This window comes from Hemitrygon akajei, chromosome 3, assembly GCF_048418815.1.
Source record: "Hemitrygon akajei chromosome 3, sHemAka1.3, whole genome shotgun sequence".
Classification (NCBI taxonomy): domain Eukaryota; kingdom Metazoa; phylum Chordata; class Chondrichthyes; order Myliobatiformes; family Dasyatidae; genus Hemitrygon; species Hemitrygon akajei.
The window spans coordinates 150213065-150230700 of record NC_133126.1 but is presented as its reverse complement, the minus strand read 5'-3'; the positions used below and the strand labels follow the sequence as shown (position 1 = coordinate 150230700).

Below are 17636 nucleotides of genomic sequence, written 5' to 3'. Positions count from 1 at the left end.
ATAAAAGATTTAAACAAAACACCTGGACAAAAAGAAAAAAAATCAATTAAGGTTGAGTAAATATAGATTTGTGAAGTAAAAATAATATTCTTTGAAGATTTGACCAGCAGAATAGTTAAGGAGAGAAGGAGCCAGTAATTGTATTTCTGGAAGATTTTCAATAATGTCCTGCAAAGGAAGTTGATTGGGAAGGTTAGTGCACGTGGAATTGGTGTTAATGTATGGACATGGATTGAGAATTAGTTATTGGCAGAAAGCAAAGAGTGGGAAGAGGTGGATAGTTGACAGGTTAGCAGGCTGGGATATGCGGGTACTGAAGGCATTGGTGCGTGGGTCTCAGCTTTCCAAAATCATGTGGGGGAGTCTAAGACCAGAGGACACGGTCTCAGAATAGAAGGATGTCCATTTAGAACCGATATGAGAAGGAATTTCTTTAGCCAGAGAGTGGCGAGTCTGTGAAATTCATTGCCACAGGTGGTGAGGAGTCCAAAGTCTTTATGTATATTTAAGGCGGAGGTTGATAGCTTCTTGATTAATCAGGACATGAAGGGATATGGGGAGAAGGCAAGAGATTGGGCTTCAGAGGAAATTGGATCAGCCAAGATGAAAACACGGACCAGACTTGATGGGCTGAATGGCATATTTCTGCTTCTATATCCTATGGTCTTATGATCTCTATCAACGGTTTGGCTGAGAGAGCAAAAAGTGATATTTACAAGTTTGCTCATAGAACAGTATTGCACAAGATCAGGCCTTTCAACCTACAATGTTGTGCCAAACCAATTAAATGGCTGGCTAAATTCATTTCTTCTGCCTGCACAATGTCCATATCTTTCCATTTTCTTCACATTCATGTGCCTATCTAAAGATCTCTTAAAAGTCTCAAATGTTTCTGCCTCTACCACCACCCAGGCAGCACTTTCCAGGCACCCACCCCTTATCCCTCACACCTCCTTTGAAATCACCCCCCTCACCTTTTAAATGCTTGCCCTTATGCAGCACATAATCTTATAAACCTCTATCAGATCTCCCTTCAGCCTCCATACTCCAGGGAAAATAGCCCAAATTTGTCCAACCTCTCATTATAGCACATGCCATCTAATCCAGGCAAAATCCATGAAAAACTCTTCTGCATCCTTTCCATAGCGTTCAGATAATGGACCAATCAGAACTGTGCAAAATACTCCAGGTGTGGCTGAATTAGAGCTTTATGAAGCTCCAACATTGCTTGTTGACTTTTGAACTTAATGCCTTGACATCAAATGCCTTCTTAACCATCCTATCAACCTGAGTAGCCACCTTCAGGAAGCTATGATCTTGGACCCTAAGATCCCTCTACTCATCAACTTTGTTAAGTATGCTTCCATTAACTGTGTACTGTCTCTTTACATTTGACCTACTGAAGAGCAACGCCTCGCATAAGGCTGGGTTAAACCCATCTGTCATTTCTCCGCCCATATCTGCAACTGATCTATATCCTGCTGTATTCTTTGCCAGTCTTCTGCACTATCCACAACACCACTGTGGTGAACTAGATATACCTGTCTGACTGCTCCTGTGGCTCCTCCCACAGACACTGCTGACTGCTCCTGTGGCTCCTCCCACAGACCCCTGTATAAAGGCGACTGTGGGCTGCTGCTCTCCCTCATTTTCCCCAGGATGTAGTGTTGTTTATTCTTCCAGTCAATAAAAGCCGATATCTCGCTTCCTAAGTCTCAGCGTGAGTTATTGATGGTGCATCAACCACCAATCTTTCTATCATCTGCACACTTACTAATCTACCCGTGTACATTTTCATCCAGGTCATTTATGCATGTCATAAACAGGAAAGGTCCCATTACAGATTCCTGTGGAACGCCTTGTCAAACCCTTTACAAAAATTGATGTAGACAAACATCTAAAGCTCCACCTTCATCAATTACCCTCATCACCTTGTGAAAAAACTCAATTCAGTTAGTAAGTTATGACTTGCCCTGCACAAAGCCATGCTGGTTCTCCCTCATTAGGCTGTGGTTTTCCAAATGCTCATGAATCCTTTCCCAAGAATTCTCTGTAGTAATATCCCTACCACTGATGTGAGACTCACTGGTCTATAGTTTCCAAGATTATCCCTGTTCACTTCCTGAATAGTAGAACAATATTAGCTACTCACCTGTTCTCCAGGACCTCACCTGAGGTCCTTGCCACTCTGAATAACCTGGAGTAGGTCCCATCTGGCCCTGGGGACTTATCTAGCTTAATATTTTTTTAAGAGATCTGACTCTACCTCCTCCTTTACTTAAAGCTGCCCCAGCATGTCAATACACTTGGCACTGATCTCCTTATCTATCATGTCCTTCTCCTTCATAAGTACTGATGTAAAGTATTCATTAAGGACTTGAGTGGCCTTACCCCTAGTTATTCATTTGCTCTTGATGTATGTATAAAATGCCTTGGGATTCTCTTTAATCCTACTTAGCAAGGAATTTTCATGGCTGCTCCTGGCTTTCCTAGATCTTTTCTGGAGCTCTTTTCTGGCTTCTTTATAATCTTCAAGGACTCTGTTTGATTCCAGCTTCCTAAGCTTTACATACTTTTCCTTTCTTCTTTGACTAGTTCAACATCTCTCCCAACATCCATGATTCCCTTGCCTTACACTCTGGTAAGAAGGAAGGAGAAGAATAGCATTTGTCCTGTACCCTGTGCAGTTGATCTTTAAACACCTTCCACATATTGGATGTCGATATGCACGATAACAGCTGCCCCAATTAACTCTCCCTAGTTCCTGCCTAATGCTAACATAACTTGCCCTGCTCCAGTTTAATTATTCCCCTGTAAAGTCCATTCTTATCCTTATCTGTTTGTATTTTAAAACTTAAGGAGTTGTGGTCACTTTACCCTAACTGTTCAGCCGCTGAGAGGTCAGCTACCTGGCCAAGCCCATTACCCGACACCAGGTCTAGTACAACCCCTTCTCTTTTTGGACTATTTCCAAATTGATTTTAGAAATTCTCCTGGTTGCACCTATCAAATTCTGCCCCATCTAAAGCTCTTGTAGTCAGTTTTCAGTTTATACTAGGAAAATTGAAGACCCCCATGACAACAACCGACTGAATTTACATTTTTCTTTAATCTGCCTATATAGCTGTTCCTCAATGACCTGGTGGCTGTTGGGCGGTCTGTAGGACGATCCCATCAGAATGATTGAACCCTTCCTATTTTTGAGCTCTACTATATGGGGTAGAGCTCAGTGGACGAGTCCTCCATAACGTCCTCTCTGAGTGTATATGTGATATTGTCCCTGGTTAGTAGTGCAACTCACCAATTTTTTTATCTTCCACTCTTTTCTGAAACATCAATACCCTTGGATATTAAGCACCATTCCTGCTCCTCTCTCAACCAACTCTCTTGGAACCCTTGCTCTAAGTTCATCACCTTTACCCATAATATTCATAGCATTAAAATGCATACACTTCAAACTGTCTGTCTCATTGTATCTATTATTTTGCTCCAGTATGTTTTTACTGGCCTTGACATCTATACTCATCTCCATTCCTCCACTTTCTGACATGCTGCTCTGGTTCCCATCCCCGTCAAACTAGTTTCAACCCTCCTAAGTAGCACTAGTGAACCTCCCGAACAGCATATTGGTTCCCCTCCAATTTAGGTGCAACCCAGCCCTTCTGTACGAGTCATTCCCACCGAGTTATGGTTCCAATGATCCAAGAACCTGAAACCCTGCCTTCTGTCTCAGTTCTTCAGCCACTAATTCATCTGAACGATCATCCTCTTCCTGTCCTGACTAGCATGTGGAACTGGGAGTAATCCAGAGGTTACTCCCTTGGAATCCTGCTCTTCATCCTCTTTCCTAACTCACTCCCTATGCTCACTCACTGTGCAGGACCTCTTCATGACCTCTAGCTGCTCACCCTCCCCCTTGAGAATGTTTTTAGCTGCTCTGAGACTCCTGGAGCCTAGCACCTAGGAGGTAACACACCATCCTGGTGACTCATTCATGACCGCATAGCATGAGTCTCCTATCACGGTCGCTCTGTCTAACTTAGCCCTTCCCTGCTGAGCATCAGAGCTAGTCACAGTGCCACTGGCCTGGCTGCTTTTGCTGTGCCCTGAGAGGCCAACTCCACCACCCCACCCGTCTCCAACGGGGTATTTTGTTGCTGAGGGGAATGGCCACAGGGGAACCCTGCACTGACTTCTTACTCCCATAACTTCTGACGGTCATCCACCTACTATTTGAAGCCTGAACTTTGGGTGTGACCACCTCAGTCAAAGTTTAATCTATAAGGTTTTCAGCCTCCTGGATGGTGCTGAGTACATCCAGCTCCATTTCCTTGATCTTGTCAGTCAGGAGCTGAAGTTAGGAGCACATCCTAGAGATATAGTCATAAAGGAGACCATTAAGTACACTGAAATCCCACAGCTTACAGGAGGAACATTCCATCAACTTAACTACCATCCTGCCTACACTCGTTATACCTTTGGCTTTAACTTCTCATGCTTAATTTCTACAATGAAATGAATGATTCCAAATGATCCAGCACCATTGTCTCTGCCTGTTCTCACTAAAGCCTGTTGAGCCAAAGCCTCCCACTCTAATCCTGGCCCACTCCCACAAGAGCTGCTCCGCTTAAACCTAATTTCTTTTTATTGGCTCTTGCTGAAGTTACTAATAACGGAGGCAATCTCCTGCTCTGTAGTAATGTCCCAACCTGCCCTGCTCTTTTTTTAAACTGGCATGTACAGTCCACAAGGAACTGTCTCCAACTTTCTCTGGATCTCCCGCTCCACAGACCATGCTCATGATGCTAAATTAGGTGGGATTGCACAAACGAGGATATAAAAGGCTTTAAGGTAAGGTCTCTATCAGAGAGAATTTAACGTGGAGGTCATCCAGTTTAGTTAAATGGTGGGAGATTGGTAATGCTGCTGCTCTGAGTGACCGAGGTGAACCTGTACACAATCACTGAAGGCCAGCATACAGCTACAAACAAGCAAGTAATTAGGAGGGTAAACACGTTGACAGTACAACTTTCTGCTACTTCTTTTTCTGTTGTTATCCTGTATAGATATTTATATGAATAGAATTTTGATGATTTATTAAACAAACTACTTGTTGTATTCTTAATTTGCTTCTTAGTATTTTTACAATTGTATTTTTCAGGGTGAACATATGGGAAACTACAGTATTAGGCAAAAAATTTAGAGAAAGCAGAATCCAAAGAAGACCAAGACCTCACCTCAGTACCTGTGTCAAAGTACAGAACCCTATTGGTACAGGCAATTTGCTGACAGTCTTTTGCTATCATACCTTGCATTCTACTTGTGCTGATCCATAAGGATATATTTAAACACTTTTTTTAAAGAAAAAATTCTCTTAATTCACCGTCAAAATAATTTTGAGCAAATAAACTCTTTTGATGTCATTTCCACAAATTCAAATTGTAATTTTGTGTTTGAACATGTGCCAAATGTGGCTCATTCACTACTGCAACATTAAATTTAGCAGTGTTAAAGGAAGTTAAGATAATATGTGTCTCAAACATTATTTGTGAGTAATTAGATCAAATTTTATGTTTTAAATCTCTGAGCAAGAAATGTTGAGATATCATACATTACTGCAAGAAAACACTCATCCAAGGGGTCATATGATCTGGAAAATGAATTTACCCATATTTAAGCTAATGCCTTTACCCAAAAGTGCTAATAAGTGTTCATTTATTTATTTATTTTTACCATGGTGTGTGTGTGGGGAGGGGGGGGGGTCTCTAGTTTGAATCTGCTTACCTGCAAGTTAGTTTCAAAATAGGAACAAAGTTTTTTCTTTTTCAATCTTTTTATTATTATTATTATTATTATTATTATTATTATTATTATTATTATTATTATTATTATTATTATTATTATTAATATCAACATGATAAGATTAGTACATAAATAGTGGGATTACAAACTTACAAAGTTAAACTGAACATAAAAGGATACACAAGCAATAGTTACAATATAGTTAAGTCTTCCCAAATCATGAATGATACAAATATCATATAAACAAAACAAAACTAGGTATATCATATATATATATATATATAAAAAATTTAACCATAAGAAAAAGTAATCTAACAACCTAACACTAACTATTAAAGAGAAAAAAAGAAAAAAGAAAAAAAATTGAATAATGGGCTGTTTATAGTGTATATAAAAAAAAGTACAAAATCATCAGTGTCGCCAATTCCGATCCTCTCAACATATATATAATCAAAATTGGAAAAACGAATAGGCTTGGAACAGGGTCAAATTACATCATATGAAAATATTGAATAAATGGTCTCCATGTCTTTTCAAATTTAATAGAAGGGTCAAATACAACACTTCTAATTTTCTCCAAATTTAGACATAACATAGTTTGAGAAAGCCAATGAAATACGGTAGGGGGATTAATTTCTTTCCAATTCAACAAAATAGAACTTCTAGACATTAATGTAAGAAATGCAATCATTCGACAAGCAGAAGAAGATAAATGGATTGAATCCATCATTGGTAAACCAAAAATTGCAGTAATAGGATGAGGTTGTAAATCAATGTTCAGTACCATGGAAATAATATCGAAAATGTCTTTCCAATATTTTTTCAAAAGTCGGCATGACCAAAACATATGAGTTAAAGACGCTATCTCAGAATGATATCTGTCACATATAGGATTTATAGGGGAATAAAAACGAGCCAATTTATCTTTGGACATATGAGCCCTGTGCACAATTTTAAACTGTATTAATGAATGTTTAGCACATATAGATGATAAGTTAACTAATTGAAGAACTTTTTCCCAATTCTCAATAGGGATAGTAAGGTTAAGTTCTCTTTCCCAATCATTTTTAATCTTATAAAAGGCCTCTGAACATTATTTTCCTAATTATATTATAAAGTTTTGATATTACACCTCTCTGAGAAGGATTTAGTTCTAACAAATTCTCCAAAATACCTGAAGACTCAAGACTGCCACAATCTTTTTATAGAGCTTCCATTTCTTTAATATTGAAAAAAGATAAAGACCCCACTGACTGTGCATCCTATAGACCAATATCCTTATTGAATGTAGATTCCAAGATCTTTTCCAAGTTACTGGCATCCAGGCTGGAGAAGGTATTACCTCAAATTATCTTGGAAGACCAAACTGGTTTTATTAAAAATCGCTATTCTTTTTTCAATATTAGATTATTGAATATTGTTTATACTCCTTCATCTAACACCTTGGAATGTGTCATTTCATTAGATGCGGAGAAAGCATTTGATAGAGTTGAATGGCCATACTTATTTACGGTGCTTAAGAAGTTTAATTTTAGTTCAACATTCATATCCTAGATTAAACTGATATATCATACTCCAGTAGCATTGGTTTTTACTAACAATCAAAGATCTCCCTTTTTTCGTTTATTTCGAGGTACCAGGCAAGGCTGTCCTCTTAGTCCATTATTATTTGATATTGCTTTAGAACCTTTGGCAATTGCTATTAGAGACTCACCAAACAGTTTTGGCATTACTCGTGGGATGGATACACATAAGTTATCATTATACGCAGATGACTTGTTATTATATATTTCTGATCCTGAGAAATCCATTCCTGTAGTTATATCATTGTTGGCTCAATTTAGTAATTTTTCTGGGTATAAATTAAATCTTAATAAGAGTGAATTGTTTCCCTTAAATAGACAGGTTCCAATTTATGGAAATTTACCTTTTAAATTAGTTAATGATTCTTTTATATACCTAGGGATTAAAATTACAAAAAATCATAAGGAGTTATTTAAGGTTAATTTTTTACCCTTAATTGATCAGATTAAATGTTTGTTCACTAAATGGTCACTATTATCTTTATCTCTGATAGGTTGGATTAATGCTATTAAGATGATTATTTTACCCAAGTTTTTATATATATTTCAAGCGGTACCAATTTTTATTCCGAAATCTTTTTTTGACAATGTTGATTCAAAAATTTCCTCATATATATGGCAGAATAAAAATCCTAGATTAGCTAAAAGATATTTACAGAAGGCAAGGAGCAAAGGTGGATTGGCATTGCCTAATTTTAGATTTTATTATTGGGCAATTAATATCCGATATTTGATATGTTGGTTAAAGGATTGGGATTGGGATTTATCTTTTAGCCCTCATTGGGTAAACCTGTAAAAGGATTTTCATTGGCTTCTATTTTAGGAACTTCTCTTCCCTTCGCTCTTTCTAAATTGCAGAAACAAATTGACAATCCGATAGTTAAACATACTTTATGTATATGGTTTCAATTTCGGAAATTTTTTGGGTTGAATCAATTTGTTTTAACTATTCCTATTGTATCCAATTTCTTTTTTCACACTTCTATTATAGACCAAGCTTATTCAGCTTGGAAGACTGAAGGATTACTACGATTTTCTGACTTATTTTTGGATAATTGTTTTATGGCTTTTGAACAATTATCTAATAAATATAATTTGCCTAGATTTCATTTTTTTTAGATATTTACAGATTAGGAACAAGGCTATCACTAATTTTAAATCTGAGTGGATTTCAATATATAGTATATGGATGAATTCCTACTTGTTTCTCAAACATACTTTCTTTTAATGCTGCAGTAACAGAATGATAGTGTTTAAAGAAAAATATTAAAATGATTTTGTAAAATGCTTACTTTTGCATTGCTTTACAGGAACATTTAGTTCTCTGCATATGGAAGATTTGGAGAAAATTATTGATGTGCCAAAGCCAGACTTTCTGCAAAACACCCATAAATACTTTAATGGAAAGACAGAGGAGGCTTGTAGTGACAAACTGACGAATCCTACATTGCCTGAAAGTAAGTTGTGGATTCCAATTTAGATCTTAATCATTTCAAACGCAATTGAAATGTCTGAGTTTTACCAAATCCAGAAGTTCATTACTGTATCTTAAGTGGCAATATTTTAAATTTCAGAAATAAGACCAACAAAGCAAGACAATAATCCAATTAGAACTTTTAATTTATTAAGCTTATGTTGATGTAAATCTTACTGAGTAATATATTAAAGTTGTGTGCAGGTGTGTAAATATGCATTGATTGCAAATGTGTTATAGAGTATATATTCCTTAATGAATATATATAATAAACCATGATTTATTTCTCATACCTAGTTTGAGTGATGATTAATCATTTTAGTAATCATTGCACAAGAGGCAAGTAAAAGAGCTACAAGAAAAGAAAAGATGAAATATAAGGGCAAAATATAAAGCAGGATACTAAAAGTTATAAAGAGTAAAAGAGGTGAAAGCTGATATTGGGCCATTGGAAAATGATGCTGGTGAGGTAGTAGTGTGGGACCAAAAAAAGGCAGATGAACTTAATAGGTACTTTGCATCAGTCTTCACTGTGGAAGACACTAACAGTGTGCCAGAAGTCCTTGAGTGTTAGGGAGCAGGAGTGAGCACCATTGCTATTGCAAAGGAAAAAGTGCCAGGCAAACTCAAAGGTCTGAAGGTGGATAAGTCACCTGGACCAGATGAACTACATCCCAGAGTCCTGAGAGAGGTTGCTGAAGAGATAATGGATACATTGGTCATGATCTTTCAAGAATCACTTGATTCTGGCATGGTCCCAGAGGACTGGAAATTTGCAAATGTCACTCCACTCTTTAAGAAGGGACGAAGGCAAAAGAAATGAAATTATAGGCCAGTTAGCCTAACCTCAGCAGTTAAGGAAGTGTTGGAGTCTATTATTAAGGATACGGTTTTAATTTAAGGATAAATTAAGTCAATTTATCATTGACTTAATGATAAATTAAGTCAAAGCCAGCATAGCTTCTGTAAAGGGAAATCTTGCCAGACAAACAGTGTGTCAAAGGAGAGGCAGTGGATGTCATTTATTTGGATTTTCAGAAGGCATTTGATAAGGTGCCACACATGAGACTGCTTAACAAGATAAAATCCTATGCATTACAGTAAAAATACTGGTGTGGATAGAGGAATGGCTGACAGACAGGAGGCAGAGAGCAGGAATGAAGGGGTCCTTTACTGGTTGGCTGCCAGTGACTAGTGGTGTTCCGCAGGGGTTAGTATTGGGATTGCTACTATTTACCTTGTTTGTCAATGATTTGGATAAAGGAATTGATGGCCCTATGGCAAAGTTTACGGATGTTACAAAGATTGGTGGAGGGGTAGGTAGTGCTGAGGAAGCAATGCGATTGCAGCAGGACTTAGACAAATTGGAAGAATGTGTTTAAAAAATGGCTGATGGAATACAGTGCTGGGAAATGTATGATAATGAATTTGTAAAAGGAACAACAGTGTGGACTATTCTCTAAATGGGGAGAAGGTTCAAACATCAGAGGTGCAGAGGGACTTAGGAATCATCGTGCAAGACTCCCAGAATGTTAATTTACAGGTTGAGTCTGTGGTAAGGAAGGCAAATATATGTTGGCATTTATTTCAAGGGGAATAGAATATCAAAGCAAGGAGATAATGCTGAGCCTTTATAAGACACTCGTCATCCCACACTTGGAATACTATAAACAGTTTTGGGTACCGTCTCCCAGAAAGGATGTGTTATCATTGGAGAGAGTCCAGAGAAGGTTCACGAGGATGATTTTGGGAATGAAAGGGTTGACGTATGAGGAGCATTTGGCAGCTTTTGGCCTGTACCCACTGGAATTTAGAAGAATGCAGGGGTATCTTATTGAAACCAACCAAATGTTGAAAGGACCAGATAGGATGGATGTGGAGAGGATGTTTCCTATGGTGGGGGTATCCAGAACTAGAGGGCGCAGCCTCAGAATTGAGGGATGACCATTTAGAACAGAGTTAAGGAGGAATTTTTTTAGCCAGAGATTAGTGAATCTGTGGAATGCTCTGGCACAGATTGCGGTGGAGGTGAAGTTTGTGAGTATATTTAAGGTGGAAGTTGATAGTTTTCTTATCAGTCAGGGCATCAACATATATGGCAAGAAGGCAGGGGTTGAATGGGATCTGGGATCAGCCATGATAAAATGGTGGAGCAGACTCGATGTGATGAATGGCCTAATTCTGCTTCTATGTCTTATGGTCTCAAAGTGGCTCTCTCCATTTTGTATTTCCTCTAGGAGTGCTGATAGAAGATTAAACTACTGAAACAAAATGGTTAACTTTACAGAAGCTGTATTTTAAAAGTCAATTGACAAGGTGCTGCACAGAATGCTGCTAAATAAGATAAGAGCCCATGGTATTATAGGAAAGATACTAGCATGGATAGAAGATTGGCTGACTGACAGGAGGCAAAGAGTGGGAATAAAGGCGTCCTTTCCTGGTTGGCTGTCGGTGACAGGTTGGTCACCGGGTTGGTGTTGGGACAGCTTCCTTTCATGCTTTATGTCAATGATTTGGATGATGGAATTTATGGTGTTGTGGCCAGCTTTGTGGCTGATACAAAGATAGGTGGAGGGGCAGGTAGTGTTGAAGAAGCAGGGAGTCTGCAGATTAACATATTCAGATTAGGAAATGGGCAAAGAAGTGGCAGAAGGTATAAGTGGAAGTGTATGGTCATGCACTTTGGTAGAAGGAATAAAGGCACAGACTATTTTCTAAACAGAGTAAAGTCAGGAATCAGAGTTGCAAAGGAACTTGGGAGTTCTTGTACAGGATTCCCTAAAGGTTAATTTGCAGGTTGAGTCAGTGGTAAGGAGGGCAAATGCAATGTTATCAATCATTTTGATGGGACTAGAATATAAAAGCAAGGACATAATGCTGAAGCTTTATAAGGTATTGGTCAGACTGCAGTTGGAGTATTGTAAGCAGTTTTGGGTCCCTTATCAAAGAAAAGATGTGCTGGCATTGGAAAGTGTCCAGAGGAAGTTCACAATAACGATCCCATGAATGAAGGGTTAATCTATGAGGAGCATTTGATGGCTCTGGAACTGTACTCGCTGGAGTTTAGAAGAATGGGGAGGGGAATCTCAGAGCAACCTATTGAAACTCATTGATCAGCCATACTGGAATGGTGGAACAGATTTGATGGGCTGAATGGTCTAATTCTCCTATGTCTTATGGAGAACTGACATCCTGAGATAGATGTTTAGATGCACAAAAGAAGCCATAGGTTTTCAATAAATCAGGACCTTAAAGCACACGTCTTTGAAGCTAGAATAAATTGGAACAGGACAGCATCTGTGGTCTCATGAGCTTGTGTGGCCATTCAAAATACTTCCTGGTTCTAGGTTCTCCCAAAATCCTCTCAGCATCTACCCTGGCAAGCTCCCTCAGGATAATATGTTTTTATTTTTTTATTTTATTTCAAGGTACGTCATGGTAACAGGCCATTCCTGCCCAACAAGACTGCACCACTCAATAACTCCCAAGTGACCAATTAACCTACTGACCCATACATCTTTGGGAGGTGGGAGGAAACCCACACAGTCACAGCGAAAACATATAAACTCCTTACAGACCGTGGCAGAATTGAACCTGGGTTGCTGGCACTGGAATAGCATTACTCTAATTGCTACGCTACTGTGTCACCCAGATGTCTTAATAGGTTTCAATATACTGTATGTTTCAATAAGATCACTTCAGGCTACGTCCACACTAGACCAGATAAATCCGTAACCGAAGCTTTTACTCTTCTTTTTGACCCTCTGTCCACACTGAAACAGCGTTTTCCTCCCCCAAAAACTGAGCTTTTCTAAAGCACCCTACAGAGTGTGTAAATTTGAAAACGCTGATTGAGCAGAGTAGTGTGGATGGGGTAACCGGAGAGTTTTAAAAACACTGTCATGACGTGCTGGAACAGATAGATGGTGGCGGCAGTGCGACATTTCATTATTTTCTTTAACGCAACCCCCCACACCACCTAACAATTTCAGGACAGATGAAAACGAGACCGAAGCCAGAAGAGTTAGAAATATACTCACTAAATACTTTGACCTATAACTTACTGAATAAAGAAGTATACTCACTTTGCCCTGTTTTCTGTCCTTGCTTGTATGAAGGTGGTTTACCTATTTATGCAAGTACTTCTCTGACAATAGATGTGTAACAGCCTAATGTAACATTGTATGGAAATACAAGATAACGCTGATGCAGTCATGTTTTATACATTTAACAAGGTGCTTTATTAATGCAACAGCCGGGTCATACTGTCCGTGAAATCCCTGTCAGCTGCCTCCATACGCTCCAGTATTTTTTCTTTTAGTTTTAAGTCCTCCTGCATGAGAGCCAACAGCTGTCCGTTGTTTGGCAATTCCTTTTTAAGATTTTCTAGTCTGTAACTGCACAAATGCACACTTTCACAGCAAGATTCAACACCAAACATGTCACTTGTTTTCTGTAGATGTGTCCTGCACTTGTCCAGTAGGAGAAGATTTTAATGTGGATGGAGGTATTTTCAAAAACGCTTGGTGTGGACACCTATCGTTTTTACGTGAAACTGGCGTTTTCAAAATTATCCAGTCTAGTGTGGATGTAGCCTCAGTCAATATATACCCAAACTGCCCAATTACAAACTCATGAACCTCTGAACTAACTTTGGTGCAGATATAACTTAAATAGTATGACCAGAACCTTGCACAGTACTGCAAGTGCAGCCTCACCTGAGATGATAATAAGATTTCTGTAGTTGATTTCCAATAAAATAGAAATGAACTTTCCATTTGACTCATTAATTACATGCTATACTTGCAGATGAAATCGTACAGTAGGTACCACAGGTAGTTGCTCTATTCTGGCAATGTATTTATATGTTTAGATGCATATGTTGATTTCCTTTAAGACATAAAAGGACGGGTTAGGCTAAAATTTTGGTTCTAATCTAAACCTAAAGTTGATGAACTGTTTTTTTCCAAAATCTAATTAAATATTTCTCATTAATCTTATTCTTGGCATGTCCCTGCTCTTCACTGTGGTTGCGTTCAACAGTGTTTGACAATGGAATATTAATGGACAATTTATATTCAAATAAAATATCACACAATTTAAGGTTATAAAGACAAACTGGCAATTGATCTTAATAAAAAAAGTTGCTAAACTGCTTACCGCACTAAAAGTATTATGTTAGTGATTTTTAAAATTTAGATCTAGTTTTGTGAATGGAAACTGAGAATTATATAATTTATTAATAATGGAACTTTGCATTATTTCATTGAGGATAATCTGCCATTTTCACTTCATTAATAGAATTAACAGTATGTTTTGATGAGAATAGCCTGTTTCCTAAAGAGATGCTGGATTGTGAACACAAAATAAAGCTCTCGCATGAGGAGGATTTAAATCTGAGAAAAGTAGCAGTAAATGGGAAAGCTTCCAGAGTGAAACCAAGGTTGGTAACCTTTGCACTGTAGTAGGAATTAATTCACCAAGGTCATATCAGTTGGGCTGAAAATTAATATTCAAATAGCTTGATATGCACTTGGACATCTGAGTGACAGTCAGTTACAGAATACAGGAACTGTAAAACTGTTGTGAACATAGTACTAATATGAACAGTTTATTAAGTCTTTCCAACTTAGACGTCTGTACATCCACATTGAAATCATTTCTGTGATAATTTGTATATTACAGATTTTTACAGAGAGCTTTGTCAATTATGAAACGTGAATTGCTTTTTTTTCAAACAAATAGAACTTGCAATTCTGTATCCCAAATACTAAACATTGGATAAATGTAATTTTAATCAGTCTGCCTTAGTATTCTACCTTCTATGGGGAGGAAGGTAGTTGGGATTCAGTATTAAATGTGGGTGGTGATGGATAATGGGCAAAATAGAATAAGTTGATCGCAATATGATTTTCCTCGCTGTTTAAGTTAATAGATGAAATATTTTCACAGGACACAATAAGCTAACTGGTTCAAATTGCTCATTTTGCTCTCATCTAAAACAAAATTACTTTCAGAGAGTTAAGATATACACCAAACTTCACGTAGAACATGATTGCCGTGTGGAGGAGTAATCCTTTTTAGGTGGTCGCATTGATTTTTAAAAGTATCTGAATGACGGGTAAATTCAAATACATTCAGAATCCTTGACAGCAATTTACCCAGATATGAGATTTATCCTTCTGTTTTCATAGTTACGGATTGTTTCTTCTGCTATCTCCAATATCATGCTGCAGAAGGGCCTACCATCGCACATTGTCTTGTCATTTCAGATCAGAACAGCTTCAGACATCATGTCAGCTCCAGCACACCATAAAAGGATAAATCTATGGTTAACATGTAGGTCAGTAATGAACGTAGCTGACTTGTCACTGTCAGCATGTTCATCCCTGTCATTTTAAATGCTTATTTATAGTAATTAACCAATTTCAGCAGTAATAATGAATATTAGCAAATTGGTAATCTAAATCCTGACAGGAGTTATATTTTAAAGATTCTTTCTTCTAAAAAATCTATTTTCATTGCTGAGACAATTTGCAAAGGAATTTCTGCAGAACCTCAGGTTAGAAAGCTGCCTTCTACAATGAGCAACAACACAAAATGCTGGAGAAACTCAGCAGGCCAGGCAGCACCTATGGATAAAAGTACAGCTGACGTTTCTGGTTGAAACCCTTCTACAATGAGCACTACTTTGAACACAATTTGCATTAGAAACACTACTTGCCCACAAAATAGAAATATTGTTCTAATGCTCTGCATTGTCATTAATGTATCAAAAAAGTTAATAATTTGTAGAATATAAACTTTAAATATGTGAATAATAGTAAAATAGATAAATTCATACCACTCATGCGGCCCCTATCAAATTAAACTGTAACTTTATTTTTCCTAACAGGTGTCCACATGAAACCACTTTGAGGAACAAACTTGGAAAACTGTGAAATTTATCTCCAGAAAAATATAATGCAAAAGAATTTAAAGATGTCAGTTTCTTAAATTACACAACATTGAACAAAACTACTGAAAAATAAATTAATTCAAATATGCTGCATTGAGCGATACATAGAAAATCAAATATTGTTATTTTCTCTTTTGCTTTCATGCAAAACCAGCAATAAATGGTGATAATCCAATTATCAGGAACATCAAGATAAAAATTAACTGTGAAAGGAAAATGAAATTTAGAATATTGTACTGCTTTCCATTTGCATGTATATAATGTTAAGATAAAATCTGGGCTATGATTAATCTATAAAACAAATGGTTTTTCATTTGAAGAATATCTGCTCTGAAATACCGAATGCCTTATTTGTTTAATTTTATTATACCTTTCTCAATGAAAAATTAAATCAGCTTTTTGTAGGCCATGCAGAAATTAAAATTCAATCTTGATGATTTTCAAATGTTATTTCAATAAAAATGTTCATTAATACAGAACCCTGGCAAATATCTTATGCAAAACCTGGGAATTAATGCCACTGATTTGCAGGCTGGGCTTCTGTAAGGAAAGAATTTAATATGATTCCTCCTTGCTGTGTACTAAAAGAAAATGGAAGTCTATAACAAAACGTTGTCAGCGTGGATTGGGATTGTTTTGAGAAAGTACAGGAGAACCAGTCCACAGCAACGTTTCGAGAAACTGAACCAAGTACAAGGCTGCAGCTGTAATAGTGGAAAATGATGAAAAATGTTAACCTGGCTGAAGGTCCCAGGAGATAAGTGGATGTTGCTGGTATCAGCAAGGGATGGAAAAGTACTAGTGTAAGGAGTTTTGAAGGGTATAAAAAGGGGCACTTTCTTTCAGCAACTGGGAGAGTTTTGTCTTAGGCTTGGTCAAGATTGGCGCTAGTGCTAGGAAGATTGGGGGGGGGGGGGAGAGAGAGATCTTAAGAGAAAGAGAAACCAGGTAGTGTGTAGGATTATTGGATTTCTAGCTCCCCTCTGACATTGCAGAGATTGGCTTGGTTAGTGGATGATAAATATTATTTCGATTTCTGTACTGCAACTATTGTAGACTTTTGTTTTCCTTTCTGTATGCATTTGGCCTAGTTCTAATAAAGTGCTTTCTTGTGTCCTTGAATACATGTGCATTGTCTCCTTTGTTTGTAAATGTACATCTGAATCCCTTCAGCTGATTGAGAAGAGCACACAACGAATTTTAAAACAATTTTTGTTAGAGTTCCACGTTGGATTCCTCCCCCCACCACTGTGAAGGAGAGAACCTGAGCTCAATGCCTTACACTTTCAGAAACACAAAGGATGCAACAAAGAACGTGTCCATTCAGTTTTTCAGGTCTGTGTTAGCCGGTATAAGAATAAATCACCGAGCTCCATTATTTTATTCTCTCCCAGTGATTTGTACAACATGACCCTCTGTGCAAGATTGTGGGCCAAAAGATCAAACTGAGAATGGGCCCAAAAATTAACTGGGGTCATTTACATAAAGTGTTGCTCGAAGTGATCACACATCCAGCATTCAGTGTCTTAAGTGACGAGGAGAGCGCATCCTGAACAGCAAAATAGTGTGGTAAATTGTAAGAGAAATATGCCAGTTACTACATGGGGATAAAGAACTGGTTCCATGGACCATATTCTTTCCCATAGATGCTGCCTAGGCCTGCTGAGCTCCCCCAGCATTTTGTGTGTGTTGGCTGGTTCCCTGTAGGTAAGAGGTTAAGTAATGCAGTTGCAGACAGTGGCAGCTAATGACATTGAAACACAGCCTCACCGACTGTCAACAGCGCTCTGTGAATACAGGCAGATGTCTGCAGCGAGAT

At 37.8% G+C, this 17636-nt stretch overlaps 1 protein-coding gene across 2 annotated transcripts in view; it reads left to right on the top strand.

The window, feature by feature from the left end:
• The window catches only part of LOC140725497 (cilia- and flagella-associated protein 337-like), a 54733-nt gene extending 37794 nt beyond the window's left edge, over positions 1–16939 (top strand). For both annotated transcript variants that reach the window (XM_073041024.1, XM_073041025.1), the window contains 4 exons: positions 5162–5271; positions 8696–8842; positions 14161–14302; positions 15755–16939. In XM_073041024.1, coding sequence (XP_072897125.1) covers positions 5162–5271; positions 8696–8842; positions 14161–14302; positions 15755–15800 — 445 coding nt within the window. In that variant the 3' untranslated portion in view covers positions 15801–16939. The remainder of the gene's footprint in view (positions 1–5161; positions 5272–8695; positions 8843–14160; positions 14303–15754) is intronic.
• The last annotated feature ends 697 nt before the right edge of the window (positions 16940–17636 follow it).